The 18,456-nt window shown below is 41.4% G+C and overlaps 1 protein-coding gene across 1 annotated transcript in view; it reads right to left on the reverse strand.

Annotated features, from left to right (window-relative positions):
• fras1 (Fraser extracellular matrix complex subunit 1) overlaps window positions 1-18,456 on the reverse strand; it is a gene marked incomplete at its 5' end in the record, with an annotated part of 337,050 nt that overhangs the window by 213,529 nt on the left and 105,065 nt on the right. Inside the window, 4 exons of the mRNA XM_083979904.1 lie at window positions 1,340-1,429; window positions 6,524-6,715; window positions 10,369-10,470; window positions 17,561-17,644. Of these exons, the coding sequence (XP_083836030.1) occupies window positions 1,340-1,429; window positions 6,524-6,715; window positions 10,369-10,470; window positions 17,561-17,644 (468 nt within the window). The remainder of the gene's footprint in view (window positions 1-1,339; window positions 1,430-6,523; window positions 6,716-10,368; window positions 10,471-17,560; window positions 17,645-18,456) is intronic.

The following is an 18,456-nucleotide window of genomic DNA, read 5'->3' on the forward strand; positions in this document are numbered from 1 at the left end:
TCTGTTGTGAGCAGCTCGCATCTCTGCCCCGCTGATCTCAAAACAACATGCACCGATAATTAAAGGTAATGAACCTACTGCTATGACTATAGGGATTATGGTCAGAGGAGAATTTGCCAAAATGTTGAACTATCCCTTTAAAGTCAAACAGACCAGGAGCCTGAGCTGAATCCAGATCAGCTGCATGTGTCGCACACTCACCACTCCTATATAGTATGTACGTTTTTTCAAAGCAAGAGCTGGTGAACAGACGCTCGCTGACGACCCTAATGCAGAAAAATGAAATGTTTTTTCTTTCTTTTCTTCAACAAAACAGGTGGCAGGTGGCAAAGCCAGGACTCTTTAAGATGCAGAGGACTGAAGTGAAACCTGCAGCTCAGCAGGAGCAGCAGCTGAGGAGCAGGAGGGTCATTTATCCCCCCCGAGCAGATCTCAGTGCTGAGACAAAAAGGACTGAAGCTGTTTTTAGGGCTGAGTTTGAATCATCAGACTCTTCATCTTCTTTATCTGTTATTCTTATCTTGTATATTATTCCCACCTGGGACGGGACCATGCAGGGAAGTTCTTCCTCTTCCAGTCTTGTATAAAAAGCTCATTAATGTGACTTAAAATCAACACTCTTTTACTCTTCTAACTCATTTCCCCACTGAAAATGATTCAAATCTCTTGGGAAAACAAAATCACAGAGTCTCTGACTTGTTGCTTTAACCTTTTCGGGGGGGAAGGGAAGCAAAGCTGAGACGAGCCACAGGAGGAACTCATCGGGGACACCAGGAATAATCTATTGGAACAGGATAATAGCCGACTCCAAGCCGTGGCCGTAGCAGGTCGTCCTACAGGATTACATGAGCAACCCCAAAACATTAAAAGCCTGTGCATTCTGGGTTTTCAGGCCTGGCCTATAAATAATGAAGCTGACGACGCTCTGCCAGATATGGGCCAGAATAATAAGACACAGATTCTTGTTGCAGCCGGTAGTAATGTGATAGCTCGGCTCTTAAAACACACATTTAGTCAACTTTAATTACCACTGTGTAGACTTTGTGTTCGTATATCTATATCCAGCTTCATACTCATGCATTGTGTATGTGTTTGTGCATCAGCAGCAGCAGCAGCAGCATCCTCCTCCTCTTCCTCTAGTCTGCACGGAGACTTTGTCACTTTCTTTCTTTTTGTCTTGGGAGGATAAGAGTTTACAGAAGCCCCGTGGTGTCTTTGTCTCACCCACACACACACACACACACTTTGGATTTCTTGCCTGATTTGGCAGCTCAAAGAAAACTTGTCGTCTGCGTCTGAGGTTAGAGAAAAAAAAAGAAAGAAAGAAAGAAAAAGGTACCTTGTAGGATTTTCCCTCGTGCACACAGGAAGGTTTCACAGAGGAGCACTCTGGGCAGCATTTCCCCGGCAGGTGAACCAGCTCTGCTCCCTGAAAGATAAAAAAAAGAAAGAAAGAAAGAAAGAAAGAAATGATATATATGTTAATTTTGATTTGATTCTATGGCTTCCATGGTGTTACATTTCATTTTAAAGAGATTTAATAAAGTGAAAAACGGGGAAAAGAGAGTAAACTCCACAGTCATGCTTCAAAATGCCACAACCAACAGAATATTTCAATTAACGTTTGGTATACAAACAAGATTTCATTCCTTTTTAATCAGAATGAATTGTCATCGTGTGGTTATTTACGATGTTATTTTAGTTTTTAATGAGTGTTTTCATTCTGCTCCATTTTTACATTTTCAAAATTGTGATCATTTGGCTCTTTACTTTTTGGCTCATCTTGCTTGACTGAAACTAAATTTAATTTTTCTTCCTCATTTCAAGTGTTTCAGCTGCTGCAGACGATGCTGCTGCTGTGAAGACTGATTTAAATAATATCATGATATGTGACAAACACTTGGCAAAAACATTCAGACTTTTGGCTGAACTGGTAAAACTGAAAAATAGCCTATTTAAAGTTATTTTTCAAGTTTCTATGGAAATAATGGAGGGAGAATGAATAGGATTTTAAATGAACGAAGGCACCGCTCTGTTGATGTGACCTTTTAAGCCTTCAAGCTCCAGTCAGAGTGATGTGGTCGTCAAACCAGCTTCTTCTACTGGATATGGATCCAGATTCAAAAGCAAAGGTGACCGAGTCTTTAAAGGTAGAGTCTGGAGTTTTGTTCGTTGCAGTTTGTGAACAAAACATTGAAACAGGGCCCCCCTCCTCTCGGGCTAAGCTGTGTAGCCTCCTGCCCCAAACAGCAGCGGTTGTCAGGACCGCAAAGGAAAGAAATACAGTCCAAGTGAAGCGCTGGAGCCGTGGGCCGATAACCGACCGTCACCAACACCAGAAGCCTCCGGTCTTATGTTGTTATGCCGTTGTGGTGAGCTGGGAAGACGATGTTAGCGGCGGATGCTAACTGCTACCGCTAGCCGAAGTTAGCATCGAGCTAGCTCACTACAACAGCCCTAATACTTGTTACCGGTCGAGGCTTTAGTTGTCGGTGACGGTCGGGAATCGGTCCGCGGCTCCAGTGCTTCACTCAAGACTGTATTTCTTTTTCTTTGCGGTCCTGACTGCTGCTGCTGAGAGAGACGTGCTAGCACTCGTTAGCATCAGAGACAGCTAGTGCGGCTAGTAGCCCTGAGCCTCCTACGTAGCTTCACCTGAGCTCCGTCATTGGCTGGAGAGAAAACACTGACTCTCTCGCTCTCTTTTATCGACAAGCCTTTGCAAATGTTTGATGTATCCACTCTGTATTCTCCTTCTATCATCCCTGTTGTCTTTGTTTACTTTGCTTTTTTTGTGTAGCACTTTGTAACTCTGTTAAGAAAAGTGCTATATAGCTAAAGTTTATTATTATGTAGAAATGTATTTCTTGATGAGTAAATAAAGTTTCAGTCTGTGACGTTTTGAGGCAAATTAGAAACCTTGTTTCTCCATTTCCAAATGTCCACTTTGTGTTTATCTTAAACAGCTTCGAGCCGGGGGTCAAAGTATTTTACTCGGCCCCGGTAACGACGGAGTTATTAACTTTCCTTTGTACAGTTTCTTGCTGTTCCCAGTGTCATCACAGTGACACTATGAGAGCAGCCAGGTGTCTCCATGTCCATGAGGACTCATAAACCTCCTCCAGTGACTGAACCCCGACGCCTTTGTCTGCCTGTTGACCCACACACTCGCCATTAAAGCTGTAACCTTGTCTTAATTGTCTCACACACCAACACACACACACACACACAAGGGGCTGATCTTCTAAGCCGAGTGACCTTGCTGGACGGACGCCAGTTATTCTACTTACGGCTAATGACACTTACCAGCTGTAATTATCACCGTACAACATGATTAACGAGGGCTTATTTGGCCGTGGCAGGGGATATTAAAGCAATATTATTAAATCTGCTTGACATAAGAAAACACTGACTGGACGAGGTGCTGAGGCGACGTGGCGCTGGGGGAAAAAAATGGGTCAAAAAAGGGGATAAAAAAGTAACTATGGGAACAACGGTTAATAACCTGAGGAAAATCCTTTGTGTGTTTCGTCCCCAAAAATAAAAGAAAACAACAAAAAAATAAACCAACTCCCACGACGTCTGACGTCCTACATCTGTAACTGGGCCAAGTGTGAGCTGCACATCGCTGAGACACTGATGGAGGGGAAACGATTGACACTGAGCTGCAGGTTTCTTCTTTTTTCTTTTTTCCCCACACACAGATCATTAAAGGTTTCATTTATCTTTCACTTTGCTTCGTTTGGACTGAGTGAATTATCTGTGATGGGAGCAGCCGACCTTACAACCTCCAATGATCTCCCCCCCCCCCTCGTTCTTCCTTCCCTCTGCATCCAACCCTGGATTTTTTCCTCCTAAATACCAATGAAGATAGTGACATCCTCCATTATCGTCTTAGTGGCCAATTTGAAAGCCAGGAAATGGGATTTCTGGGTGCTGACACGCTGCGTTTTGGGAGGTGAGAGTGGGAGAGTTTAGGGGGGATCAAGTGGAAACCAACAGGGTTTGACGCTGCAGGAAATAAGACCATAATAATAATAATAATAATACATCCAGAGGAATCACTTCAGATCTGATTCAGGAAGTTCAACCTGAATAAAACACGAGAATTAAAGCAGATATCAGTGGAATGTTTTTGTTAATATAAGTCCTAAATAGTCCTATTTTCCGTCAGCAATCACTTACATGAAGTATTTCAGCCTAAACACGAGTCTCTCCGTCACTCTGCTCTGCTGTAACCCGAGGAGAAAATTTTCCTTGTGGGATACAAGTGTTATCCAATGAGGAGAGAGAACGGCATGAAGGGCTGTGTGTGCAGCCAAGGGATGCGCGTGAATGTGGTGACGTAGCACGAGGACCAATTGATGCCTGACAAGGGCGGGGGCTGCTAACTCATGGTGCGTTCAAAGAAACTCGTACTTTGTGTTTTTCCTTCCTGTGAAGTCATACCAGTTCGATCTGGTACGAGTTCACGGGTCGGAAGTTACGAGTGGCCGTTATAGGGAACTTTCACAGACAACAGGATGGTAAAAACACGAGCTACGGGTTACCTGGAACGCTACCAAGTCGTAGTTGTGACTTGAAGCTGTAACTTACGGTTTCAAAAGCCTGCCTTGAACGCAGCATTAGCCGAAACGGCCGTGAAGCTGATATCTGCTTTAACCTCACATGTCGAATGTGCAACTGGCTTATTATGGTCTCTAGCTGTGTTTTTTAATGTTTCAAATCAAATCCTCAAGTGGACAAAGCTGTCGTTGTGTTTTTCGTGACCATTTGGTTCAACCTTGGCCAGTGTAACCATGACAACACAGGCTCTGTATGTAACCTTATTAAGGATATTTTTTTCCATCCATATCCATCCTTGAGGTGTTCCCAGTTGGACTTCCAGACCTCACCACCTCAACTGGCTCCTGGACCTCTGAGCTCCGCATCCCGTCTCTAGAGACTAAATCCACCTCAAAAGGTTCAACAACCCTAATAACAGAGATTTTTTTTCTTTTTTTTCTTTGGAAACATGAGTCTCAAGGATGCAAATTGTTTCCTTATTTCCCAGCAAAGACGGTTACAGTCGATAGTTTGACTAATGTGGATTTCTACAGTTTGCACCCAGACCAAAAATATTAGTGACACTTTATAATAAGTTCACACAATTAAGCATCATCATTTATATACACAGTATGTAGTCACACACACAGTTGAATATGTTTTACTCATGTCCTCTCCTCTCCTCTCCTCTCCTCTCCTCATGTCCTCTCCTCCCTCCTCTCTCCTCTCCTCAGGCAAGCCCTGAGGATAGTGAATGACCCCTCCCACATCCTTCACTCAAGAGTTTGACCTCCTACCCTCAGGTAGACGATACAGAGTCCCTCGCTGTAAACTCAACCGTTTTAAGAATTCTTTTATCCCAACTTCCATCAAATTTCTTAACGAGTCTGTGCAATAATTGTTATAGTGCTCTTACCATGGTGAATTTATGAGGTGTATGTATGTGTTATGTTATGGAATATGTGCAATGCTGTTATGTCTTGTGTGCTGGATTGATATGGCTGAGGTGTATTGTTTTTTTGTTTTTTGTTTTTGTCATTGTGGCCATCAAGGCATTTATGGAGCAGCTACAGTGTCCAAGACAAATTTCCCTGAACGGGACAATAAAGTTTATCGTATCGTATCGTATCATGTCCTCTCCTCTCCTCTCCTCTCTCCTCTCCTTTCCTCTCCTCATGTCCTCTCCTCTCCTCCCTCCTCTGCTTTCCTCTCCTCTCCCCATATCCTCTCCTCTCCTCTCCTCTCCTCTCCTCTCCTCTCCCCTCCCCATATCCTCTCCTCTCCTCTCCTCTCCTCATGTCCTCTCCTCTCCTCTCCTCATGTCCTCTCCTCTCCTCTCCTCCCTCCTCTGCTTTCCTCTCCTCTCCTCATGACGTCTCCTCTCCTCATCTCTCCTCTCCTCTCCTCATGTCCTCTCCTCTCCTCTCCTCTCCTCTCCTCTCCTCTCCTCTCCTCTCCTCTCCTCCTCATGTCCTCTCCTCTCCTCCCTCCTCTGCTTTCCTCTCCTCTCCTCATGTCATGTCCTCTCCTCCTCTCCTCTCCTCTCCTCTCCTCTCCTCTCCTCTCCTCTCCTCTCCTCTCCTCTCCTCTCCTCATGTCCTCTCCTCTTATTCCCTCTCCTCTCCTCTCCTCTCCTCTCCTCTCCCCATATCCCCTCTCCTCTCCTCTCCTCTCCTCTCCTCTCCTCTCCTCGCCTCTCCCCATATCCCCTCTCCTCTCCTCTCCTCTCCTCTCCTCTCCTCTCCTCTCCCCTCTCCTCTCCTCTCCTCTCCTCTCCTCTCCTCTCCTCTCCTCTCCTCTCCTCTCCTCTCCTCTCCTCTCCTCTCCTCCCTCCTCTGCTTTCCTCTCCTCTCCCCTCCTATAAAATTGCCACTTCAGACTCACATCAGAAGTTCACAGGCGTGAGTTCAGTTTCTCCTCTTGGTTTTTATAATAACGACTTCTTTTATTTTTTCTCTATTTCTTTCTCCACGCTCACCTGTGGGCATTCGACGCGCCCGCACTCGGCCCTGCGACAGACGACCTGACCCCGGTTGCAGCTGCAGAACTCGCAGCCGGTGCCGTTCCACATGTCTCCGTGGTAACGAACCGCATCCTCGTACAGGCAGCTCCCCTTGGCGACGGCGCACTCGTCGCAGCACTGACCGGCACGCTTCACTTTGGTCTGACCCTGCAAGCGAAAAGGAGAGAAAGGAAACAGTGAGTGTTTGTCTTCACGCTCGATACAGATGAAGCAAGACAGAGGAAATCTGAGGAGCTGATAGGAAATGCTGTTTTTTTTTTTTAGGTTGGTGTTTCAACAGAGAGAGAGATAAGAGGATGGAGGAGAAAGGTGTTGCATCATTAAAGGGCCAAACACACCAAACACGTTGGACCATCAGACAGTTCTTACAGTACAACTTAATTTGAAAGTGCTGAGAGACGTAAGATTCAACTAAAAGGCATCTATGTTATTCATCTGTAATGTTTGCTTTGAAATAGTTGATTTGTATGTAGTTGTAGTTAAAAATAACAGTAAAAAAGGGTTTAAAAAGTTTGATAAGAGGATTTTATTTTGACAGGCGAGTTACTGATAGGTTACCTGTGTTTATTCATTTCCTGTTTATTTCCTTTTCTTGTTTTCTGAAGCTATCCGTAGCCATCCACTGAGAAATATCGATGTTTAATGTGTTAAAAATAATAAAACAGTGATACCGTAGCTGTTAAAACATAATATAAGGACATTTTGTCTGTGTTATTTACATGTTTAATGACATTCTGCTGGCGATTATTACTGTAATTCAATGTGCCTACAATGTTACTGTCCACTGTCCATTAATATGCATTGTCCCAACTAAATAAACAAATAAAGTAAAGTAAAGTAAAGTTACAAATTCATATTTTAAGATGTTTAAAATGCAATATTTGCTGCTTATTTACAGTTTTCACTGCATGTCATTGAAGTCATCTGAGTGTAAACAGTCAACTGCACTTTGTCCCATGTCTTCATTGACTAAGGCAGTGGTTCTCAAAACCCTTTTTTTACATCAAGGACCCCTAAACTGACACAAATCAGACCACCCATTGGAAAAAAAAATTGAAACAAACATCAGAAATACACAAATATTTGTTCTGAGACTGAAAAATGTCCCTTTTTTTAGTCAATGCATTTTCAAATTACCGCCAGTGGCGTGAAATTTTGGAGAAATTATTAAAGGGAAACTCAAAGTGCAGAGCAGGTACAGTAGTTATCAGCCTGCTAGTGCTGCTGGTTTGGGGAGGTTTGGTTTGGTTTGGATCGTCTCTTTGAAGCAGTGGATTTTGTTTTTTGTCTGCTACCATTAGTGGAGGGAATAGACTGTTAAAACATCCTCAGCTGAAAGTTGAAATCAAAGCTGAGAATATTTTTTCCTTTAAGTTTTTAGTTAAAGATTTGGACACTTTGAGTGAAACACCAAAGAGCTTCAGCAGTGTTTCCTCTTTACAGGCTCAGTAACATATAATGTCTGAGAGGAGCTGGAAGCATTGATACTTTTATGAATAGACTGAAAACGTATCTTGTCTTATCAAAACCTTATCGATTTTATCCATATTTTATTGTTTTTACTGATTGTTTCTATCTTTGATTCTTGATCTTGTTTCTTTCATGTATTTTTTTCAAAAGTTTGTATTCCTTTTTATTGTTATTTTACAGATTGTTTCTATTTTTAATAACCATGTTGCAGTGTCCTTTTTGATCTCAGTTCTTATGTTGTTTTTGTTTGTCAACCTCAACCTATAACGCACTTTGAATTATATTGGATACATTTGAAAGGAGCAATATAAGTACAATTTGACTGATTGATCCATAACATCTGAGTTTGTTGTCACTTGTGCCTTCGTATGTTGTATTTAGTCTCATATTTTGTGTTTTTATTAAATTACCAACAAATAAATCAAAAATTAAGTCTCACATCCTCCTGTGTAGCTTTTTTAAATTACTCTTTATTGTAAAAAATGAAATGCATCAGATCATTTCAACTACTTCTGACGTTTTATTGTGTTTTTTTATAATGATTCTATATTTCCTTACTTCAATTAGCTGCACCGTTGTGATTCATGGGAAATGTTTGGTCTCTTTTCAACAAGTAATTTATAGGAGAAAACGGAGAATATTTTAATTTTAATTTCGACAGATCCCCTCTGAAAAGACAAAAGATAACAACGAGAGGCTGACGTATGTTGTTGTTCATGTTGCATTGTTCCAATACACACGAGTCTCACATCCAGATGTCTGAAATACTCATTACAGCTCCAGATGTGTAGCTATATGAATCCTCCACTGTAATAGAAAAAGCAGCTGTTTGAGGATGAGACTTCATGGCTTCATGGTTTGATTCTTGGTTTTTTGATTTTGTGGATTTGAATTAAAGAAACTCGTTGGTGCCTTCAGTTCACAGAGGACGACTGCTCTATAAGAGACTATTAACAACTGCAGCTCTTCTGCTCTTTAAGTTTCCAGCTCGGTATAGAGAATATACTTTTACAGTTTCAAGTGCTGCTGCTGCTACAGTAGTTATATAGTAGCTTAGGGCTAAAATACATGTTTTAAATGCTTAAAGAATATAAACTCTCAGCTGCAGGTCCGTTACGCTCCGGTCCAAGGGAACATAAAAGTATAAGGAGCTTTTCTGCCCCAGTGAAACACACTGACTTATCATACAGTCATCTTCAGTCGGCTGGTGCCAGAGCCCATTTATCTTCTCGCCTGAACCTTGAGATGATCCTAAATGTGCTGCAGTTTAAAGTCAAACTCTAAAACACCTCCTCTTCCTCTGTATGTGATAGTGAAACGGCCTACTCTGCATTTTTTATTTTATTTGATATTCTCTATTTGTTACTGAAGGTGCACCACAACTTTATCTCCAATATTTGCTCTGTTCTTAGTCTAGTCTTTTAGCTTTACTTGTATTGCGATGTACGCCCCGTTGCAAGTAAAAAGGTGGAAAAACCACACAAGCACAACACGTTAGCATTCAGTGTATTCTCTTCAGTCAGCCTTATGCTTCTCTTTCAACACGGAAACAGGCATCAACAATCTATCGCTGTGCAGCACATTCACCACAGACTTGACAAAGAAAATAAAAAATAACCTGCGAGGCAAAAGCAGTTGAACACAGAATAGATGATCAATCATCATTTAAACTGTTTTAACTCAGGACACATGAAAACAATGAATTATTATTCCTTTTTTATCACTCTTTCTAATTAATTGGTATATTAACATATGAAAAATCATATCATGAACTATCTTTTTAATCAGGTCTTGCCATGAATTATTATTCTTTTCAGCCATAAGCTCACACTTAAACATAACCTTTTATATCATAACCATGAAATGTGTGTGTGTGTGGCCCTTTATTGTTGTGTTGTGTGTCTGGATTGTGTAGTATCGGTCCTGTCTGACTCCACTAACAACAGAGTGGAAACCGAGAGCCTGAAATTTGCATACAATTAACAATTAAATGTCAGCAGCATGTGTGTGTGTGTGAAGCTGTACTTTGTCTTTATGAGGACCAGTGTTGGTTGCAGGTTGTGTTAGGTTTAGTTTAAGATCAAGGTGTGCGTGTGTGTGTGCATGTGCATGTGCATGTGTGTGTGTGTCAGAAAGAGAAGCGAAGACATTTGTGTGAGGAGCTGCATAGTGAAACGTCTCTGCAGCCATTAGAGTTTCAACACAGAGACGAATGTATGAGGTGAATCCTGGATGAAACTGAATGTCAGAGTGTGTGTTTGTGTGTGTGTGTGTGTGTTTGTGTGTGTATATGTGTGTATGTGTGTGAGAGAGAAAAAGCGAGGACTCACCTTGTCACAGGTGATGGGCCGACAGGTGTGTGTGTGGCATTTGGACTGACCCCGGTCACACACACAGGTGGTGCAGGCGCTCTTCTGCCACTGCTCGCCGTGCTGCCGAGATTACACACACACACACAGATACACATTAAGACCAAACCCTCACAGAAACAAACACACACACACACACAGTGAATCAGAGGCTGTGTGTGTGTGTGTGTGTGTGTGTGTGTGTGTGTGTGTGTAGGAAACTCAAAGCTCATTCAAATCCAATGAGTGTCTTGGTCTGCGTGCAGGGAGTCAGGGGGGGAGAGTGTGCGTGGCATACAAACACAAACAACACACATACACTCAAAAACACACACGGTTTTTGTTGTCAAGAGCAAATAGCAGCTGTCAGATGTCAACACAGTTCTCCTTGAAACTTTTAAACCCAGAGAAAGACAGAAGAGAGAGAAGAAGTGGAAACAGTGTGTTGACGTCACACTCAACCAGACTGGAGCTAATGAATGAGTTAGTTCATTAATTATTGACGTCATCTGGAAACAGTGTTCCTACTGTATCTGATACTTCTGTTCTGATAATCAATTATGAAAGCGAAGCATCAAATAAAGTAAATGATTCATAGTTTACATGTCGTCTTACATATTGCCGTTTTCATATATTCAGCTGTTTTTGATTTGGATTTTGGCCCTTTTGCACTAGGTATATCATTTTTAAATCATGTATTGCACTCAAATTATGTAGCAGAGTATTTAACCTATATGTCTAGGCTGCTCCCTTTGCACTTGTAGCGTACAGTATATTGATTGTTGATTGTTGAGATGCTAAGGATCCCCCTTTAAAACGAGGTGATCCACCTCAAGGGGATTTTCCTTTAAATAAATAAAGTTATGTATACTCTATTGTTGTGTATTAGACATTGTAGGATATATTTTATCATACACTTCCTCTTTGTATCCTATTTATCTTCCTTACACATTTCCCTTTGGAGCATCCTGGCAGAAGAATTTTCTTTGGGATGAATAAAGTTCTATCTATCTATCTATCTATCTATCTATCTATCTATCTACAGTATTTATCTATCTACAGTATATATCTATCTATCTATCTATATCTATCTATCTATCTACAGTATATATCTATCTATCTATACTGTATCTATCTACTGTATCTATCTATCTATCTATCTATCTATCTATCTATCTTGTACTGCTCTGTTCATTTATTTTGAAAGGGTTTCTTTTAGAGCATGAGAACAACACGGTGGAGCTACTTTTTAAAAAGCACAATGAGCGAGTCGCAGGTTTGTATCAGTAATGACAGAGGAACAGGTGCAGAGAGCAGAGCAGCTGTTTCTGGGCCCATTAAGCTGTTGTTCTGGTGTTTTACCAGATTTATGCTTCTGCTAAAAAGTTGGCTAAACATAGTTAGACTGATGTTTCAGCAAAGACTAGATTCCAAATATAAAGTCGCTGAAATATATTTAAAAAAAGAAAAAAATAACAGTTATATGAGGTCTTGACATCCTGCTCAACTTTTTTTCGCTTTTCAAACAAACTGAGCCCAGTTTTTAACCTTGATGTCTGCTCCGTCTTTTGATCTGAAATCATAAAAGCGGCGCTAACTGGGTGGTGATGGGATTTAAAAAAAATATATATATATATAGCAGAGGGCAACGCTGCGTCTTTATAAAGTTCTATCTCTCTCTCTCTCTCTCTGTGAACATGGCAGAGGAAACGCTGGTGATCCCTCTCGTCAGGACACCGAAAAAAGAAAAAAAGTGAAGTGAGGTTGTCCCCTCAAAGCTTTGCGTCCCTGATGAGTTTCAAAGCCTTAAATAAATAATCAGCCTAAATTTGGAGTTTGTCAGGTTAAATCCTAACCTCACCTCACCTCACTCGACTTTAAACACTTTGGTTAAATATTGACCGAAGCCTGGAGGATGTTAATTATTTCATTATTTAGTATCGGACACTTTTACACTGATCAAACATTTATTACAGCCATTTACCAAAGATCAAAACCCTGTATAGCGTTCTGCACATCGTCATTAAAACGTTGAGTAATCACAATAAAGAGCAGCACATAGTGTATCTGTGTAAAGACGAACATGACCGAGCTTTGTTCTCATCTGATCCAAACTGGACTGAAGAAACAACTTTTAAATGTTAAAGGAATAGTTCACCAAAAATGAAATTCAGTTTTTGTGTAGTTTTATGGACCTGTTTGTGTCTGGCTGGATGCACACGTGCGTCGCTTGAACATGAGAGTGTAGTCGTTGGACTACGAACCGGCCTCCCGGGTCTCCAGATGCACTTTGAGGAATAAAAATCTACTCCGGAGTATTCACCAGCATGATGGTGAGTCACTAATGACTGAATTTAATTTTTTTGGTGAACTATTCCTTTAACAAAAGCCCGAATGTTTGACGATTTTTGCTCTTCTCACAATCACACATAATTTTTTTCTAACATCAAAGTGCTGCATGTTCTGCAGTTCCTCAAATGACCACCAGAGGCAGAAGTGAGGGGGGCGTGGCCACTTTATCTACACATGCTCCACCTCTTTGCCTATTTTTGGAGTTTGGAGGGCAGAGTCAGACGCTGCCAAGATGCCAAGACTCCTCAGAAACTCACCGATATAGAAACAACTTATAAACATTTATATCGCACATTTTATTTACACTAAAGCTTATAAAACCTAATTTCCCCGTGTCAGAGGAGTCAAAGTATTAATCAGTGGTTTTTCAAAGCTCTCTGTGTCTCAGTTCTCTAAACCTCCAGTTCCTCAAAGCACCAGTACAACTAACAATCCACACAAACGTAACCTTTTGAGCTCCAGTAATTATTTTTCATTTCTGCCCTTTTCAGACTCAAAAGTTTAATTAAAAACTGAAACGCGAGTCTGAAGGATGCAAATCATTTCATTCTTTCCCAGCAAAGTAGATCATTATCACAGAGGTTACAGCCCAGCGTCTGACTAATGTGGATTTCTACACTCACTATTTCTGCACCGAGGCTAAAAACACTAAAAAATACAAATAACAAAAACACATGAGCGGGTCAAAACCGAGAATATGGCTGGATCTCGTCAGAGGCTATTTACATTCAGCCTGGTGTCAGCCCTTCTGCCACCCTTTATCTGTTTGCCTCTCTCCGCGCTCTAATAGACGGTATTTTTAATGCAGCTGAATTCCCAGTTAAACTTTTCTCATTTACATGTTTTTCTGCAGCAGAATATCTGGGGGTTAAATCAGACTAAACTGGATCCTCTTGAGGTGGACCAACAGAAACGAAGCTAAGATGAGATAAGACTATTATTTTATTCATCCCAGGCTGGGAAGGGATTGTGCTTCGGCAGCAGGTATTCATATTAGTGCAAATAGCAGATAAGAAGAATGAAATAGAAACAAGTCACAAATCTGTAATAAAATATCCCCAAATAACTAAGTAAATAAATAATGGTGCAATGCTGCAAGAACTCTGTTATTACTACTGTAGAGTTCAGTGTGTTCTCTGTTGGACGCAGATGAACTGTTATACAAGTCTTACTGCATTTGGCAAAGAGGAAATTTATATATAGCCTATATTTATATTTATTTTATAGCCAAAAGTTTGCACCTTTTCATTCAATGTTTTTTTTTAATTATGTTCTACAACCAAAAATATAAAACATATTTTGGTTTGTTTAACACTTTTTTGTGACATAATTCCATGTGTTTCTTCGTAGTTGTGATGTCTTCAGTATGAATCTACAATACAGAAAGTAAAACACCATTGAATGAGAAGCTGATGTATATTTTAAAGAGACGTAATGTGTTTTTACATTGTGAGATAATTTGAAAAAGGTTTCATCCTTCATGTTATGATCCACCTCAGTCTCCTTACTGCTTTGGATGATGAGTCAGATTATCTGTCAACTGTCTTGTCTTTTAACAAGGAAACATGGACGTCGGTCGCAACCTACTGTAGTCCCCAATGTACAAACTGAACTGGTCAAGAAAGCATTTACAGTAGTAGGTCTCTGGCGCTTCATGCTTGGATTAAACCACAATCTGAACTTCAACTTCAAGCCCTTGTTACACTGAATGAGTTTAAAGCTCTGGTGAAACCACAACAGCAGTCTACTTGTCTAACTGTCTGTCAGCAAGATTTAATGATGTTTGATCTAATCTGTGTAACTGTAATGTTGTAATGTTGCTGCCCACTTGGCCAGACGTACGTCGTAAAGGATATCTATCTTTGATCTCAATGGGACCAATCTGGATAAATAAAGGCTACATAAAATAAAAAATAAAACAGGACTGGGTCCCTACGTCCACTGATTGGTTCAATCCTCCCGCCTTCTCCGCATGTGAGTAAAAAGTAAAAAACACACGGCTGAATGTGGTTTGAAGTGGTCAATATTTAAAAAAGACTGCGGAGATGTGATTCTTCCACACACTGAGACTGTTATTCCAACATTTACTTGGATTACATGAGCTGAAAGGCTGATTTACTGCAGCACTTGTGACCATTTGCACAGACACACACACACACACACACACACAGCTGTGGTTGTGTATTAGATATCAGAAGCCCGGCGACATAATTCATTCTCTTTAATAAATCACAAATTGAGATGTCGCTGACACTTGCTGCTGACGCCCTGAAGAGAGAGAGAATAAATAAAAAATAATAAAAAAGACGCACATCTGAAGCCATGACGACGTAAACATAACTGATGATGTGTGTTGTTGGTGTGTGCATGTGTGTGTGTGTGTGTGTGTGTGTGTCTATGTCTTGGAAGATTCAAACACACATTAGACAGAATGGGACACTCTTTGATCAAAGGAGGAGTTGGCAGTGAGAGAGAGAGAGGGATGAAGTAGTGTGTAGTGTAAACACAGCAGGAGGAAGCCAGAGCAGGACAGATGAGGTGACGCAAACTGAGACTGGAGGAAGAGATGATGGAGGGAGGGAGGGAGAGGAGGAGAGGGAGAGGAAGAAGAAGACGAGAGCTTTCATCTCAGTATAAAAAACACACACACATGCACACGTCAGACTCTCCCCGTCATCACAAAAAAAAAATATATATATATTTTGTAGAGAAACACAAAAATACTGTAGAATATGTGCCCGGTTACTCAAGCACAGATTTATGAGCTGTCATCATACACACACACACATCTTTTATGGACATAATAATAGAACAAATCGCCTTGTTATTTATTTTTATTGTAAGGTGTATTGAGACCATGTACCATGGTGATTTTGCACTTTAAATAATAAATTGATTGATTGTTGTTTACAACTACTTCCAGGTAGAAAATCAGAGAACAAATTGACTGACAAGAGTTTCTTTAAATCTCATTTTTCACGTCACTATATCACCGTTTAGACTAATCTGATGTCTATAAAACCAATGATTGGACAAACATTACTATTTATGTGTGCACATTTTTGTAATTCATGGTTATCATAGATTAGCCGGGCTAACGGTTACCTGTTTAACTTTAAAGGGATATTCCAGTGTAAATCCAACACACGTAACACCCATAGACTGTAAAAAGAATGGACGTAGCGTCCGTGACGTCACCCATTGGTTTTGGGGAGTCTGTTTTGTGCCGCTACTACGGGGGTTTGAGCCGCGCCATGTTGGATTCTACTTGCCATATTTGGAGCGGAGCGGCCGTTGGCCGGCCGAGAGCCCGCCCACTGGCCTCGTAGCAGCGGTCGCCGGACCTGTCACTCAACGGTTCTGCGCCCTGATTGGCCAGAACTTTAACCCTAATAATAGTAAAACGGTAGAGTTAAAAAAAAATTCACCCCCCTCAGAGTGTGTGCGGGGGTAGAAACTATCGATTGAGACCAAAAAAATAAAATGTACCAGGCTGTAAATATGTTTTTTTAAGCTGTAAAATCGGCTATTTTAACATGGGGCTCGATTGGAGTTGCTCCCTTCTGGAGCCAGCCCCCAGCGACAGCCGAGGGGATTGCAGCTTTTTGAATGCGGAAGTGAGCTTCACTTCTCAGACCGACAACTGCCCCCTTGGTAACACCGAGTTAGACCCCCCCCCCCCCCCCCCCCCCCCCCCCCGAGAGATGAAGTCTGCTAACCGCTAGCTTCTCTAGTTCTCTTGTGTTGACATCTACTTTAGCAATGACCGCACCATAACAAACAGCGCAGTCTGTTGATCCACGCACAACTGATCAAAAAGCCACTCATAGCCACAAATAATGCTCAGAACAGCACATCAACAGTACAAACAGGGTCCCAGCACGTAATACGAGGCATCAAACATCTGTTAGCTTTGCCTGGTTTCTATTGAAAAGAGATCAAAACAACTCACCCACTCTCCTCCAGTTACGTTATGCAGCAACTTTGCACTGACAACACACGTCGGACTGTTCGACTGGCAGCACAAACATCTGGTTTCAGCGGCCACTGGTAGGCAGTGACCACACTGACCACTTGAACATAGACTCCACCGGCAGCTCTCCCTCTTTCACTTGTCTCCTCCATGTATCATCCTCCTCCTGTTTGTTATGGTGCGGTCATAGCTAAAGTTGCTACAACTAGAGTAGCTAGCGGTTAGCAGACATCTCTCGAGAGGGGGGGGGGGGGGGGGGGTAAATAAACTAAACAATAAATAAAATAAACGGTCCATGAAAAAATATTTTTTTCCAGTGGATATCTTAGTTACAACATGACTGAGCTAACTGGAGTAGTTTCATGTCGTGTCTGACAACGGGAGGGTTTTAACAGTTGATGTCCTGATGCTAGCTTAGCTACCGCCGTTAGCTTAGCTGCTACCGTTAGCTTAGCTGTCCCTGTCAGCTGAGCTACTGATGCTTTCTAGACACTGTGATTCCCCCAAACTGAATAAATCCCACACATAGCAACACAAAACACACACACATAAATAGTAGGCTAATGTTTCTTCAATCATTTCAGATTTGTCTAAACGATGATAGGGCGTGAAAAATATGATATATAGCCTAGCTAAAACTCTTGTTCGTTACTACTGTTCTCATTCAAATTACGTGCTGGTTTTCTACCCGGAAGTAGTTGTAAACAACAAGGCGATTCGGTCTATAGACTCACACACACTCACAGGCTTTGTACCGCAGAGGATTTATGCACAAATGCACACAATAACAGGTGCAAATACACACTTTTCAACTCAACTGAACACACATGCATAAAGAGGTTTGCCCACCTGGTGCTGTTTCCCGGCGGACAGACAGGGGTTGGACACACACTGAGGACAGCAGTGGCCGGGCTGAATCACCAAGTTCTCATGCTGAGAGGAGGGAGAGGGACACTGTCAGACCAGGTGTGTGTGTGTTGGTGTGTGAGAGAGAAAGAGAGACACACTGTACACAAGAAAAAAACAGAAAGATGGTCTCTAATAACAAAAGAGTACAAATCTAGCTGCTTCTTCTTATTATTATATTATATTATCATATATTGCATGCAACACTGTAAATATGAGCCGTGACAATACTGTTAGACAGTCTGACATTTTGGGGGGAAAAAAGAAAAGAAATACAGACACACACACTCACTCTAATCTCAGCCAGAGTTAGATAAGCTCGATATCAGCTTCATCTCTCTGCCTCCAGCACAGAGAGAGGTGTTTGACCTATCTTAGCACCTAGTCTAGAAATCGCTGTGTGTACTGCTGTGAATCACACCTTCCAGCAACTCCAAACCTGTCGTACTCTCACATTATATCTTGTTTGTTTACTCTGTGTGAGGAAGAGAAATGCTAAAATAGTAAAAACACACACATGCTGGAAAAGAGTATAGAGGTAGATGTTTGTATTAAAGCTTCATACAGTATAAAGGTAGCCTAGATGTTTGTATTAAAGCTCCATACAGTAGCCTATAAAGGTAGATGTTTGTATTAAAGCTCCATACGGTATAAAGGTAGATGTTTGTATTAAAGCTCCATACGGTATAAAGGTAGATGTCCATGTGTAGTGTGATTATAAAGCAGCTCTAGGTTCTATATTAATACTGTGAAAGTATCAAAGCCTCAGTCCACAGAGAAATTAACACAGCCTGTATTCAGAAATTGAGCCTTAAAACCAGCTGTCAGGACTTCCTGTT

The sequence above is a fragment of the Trachurus trachurus genome, assembly GCF_905171665.1.
Source record: "Trachurus trachurus genome assembly, chromosome: 9".
Lineage (NCBI taxonomy): Eukaryota > Metazoa > Chordata > Actinopteri > Carangiformes > Carangidae > Trachurus > Trachurus trachurus.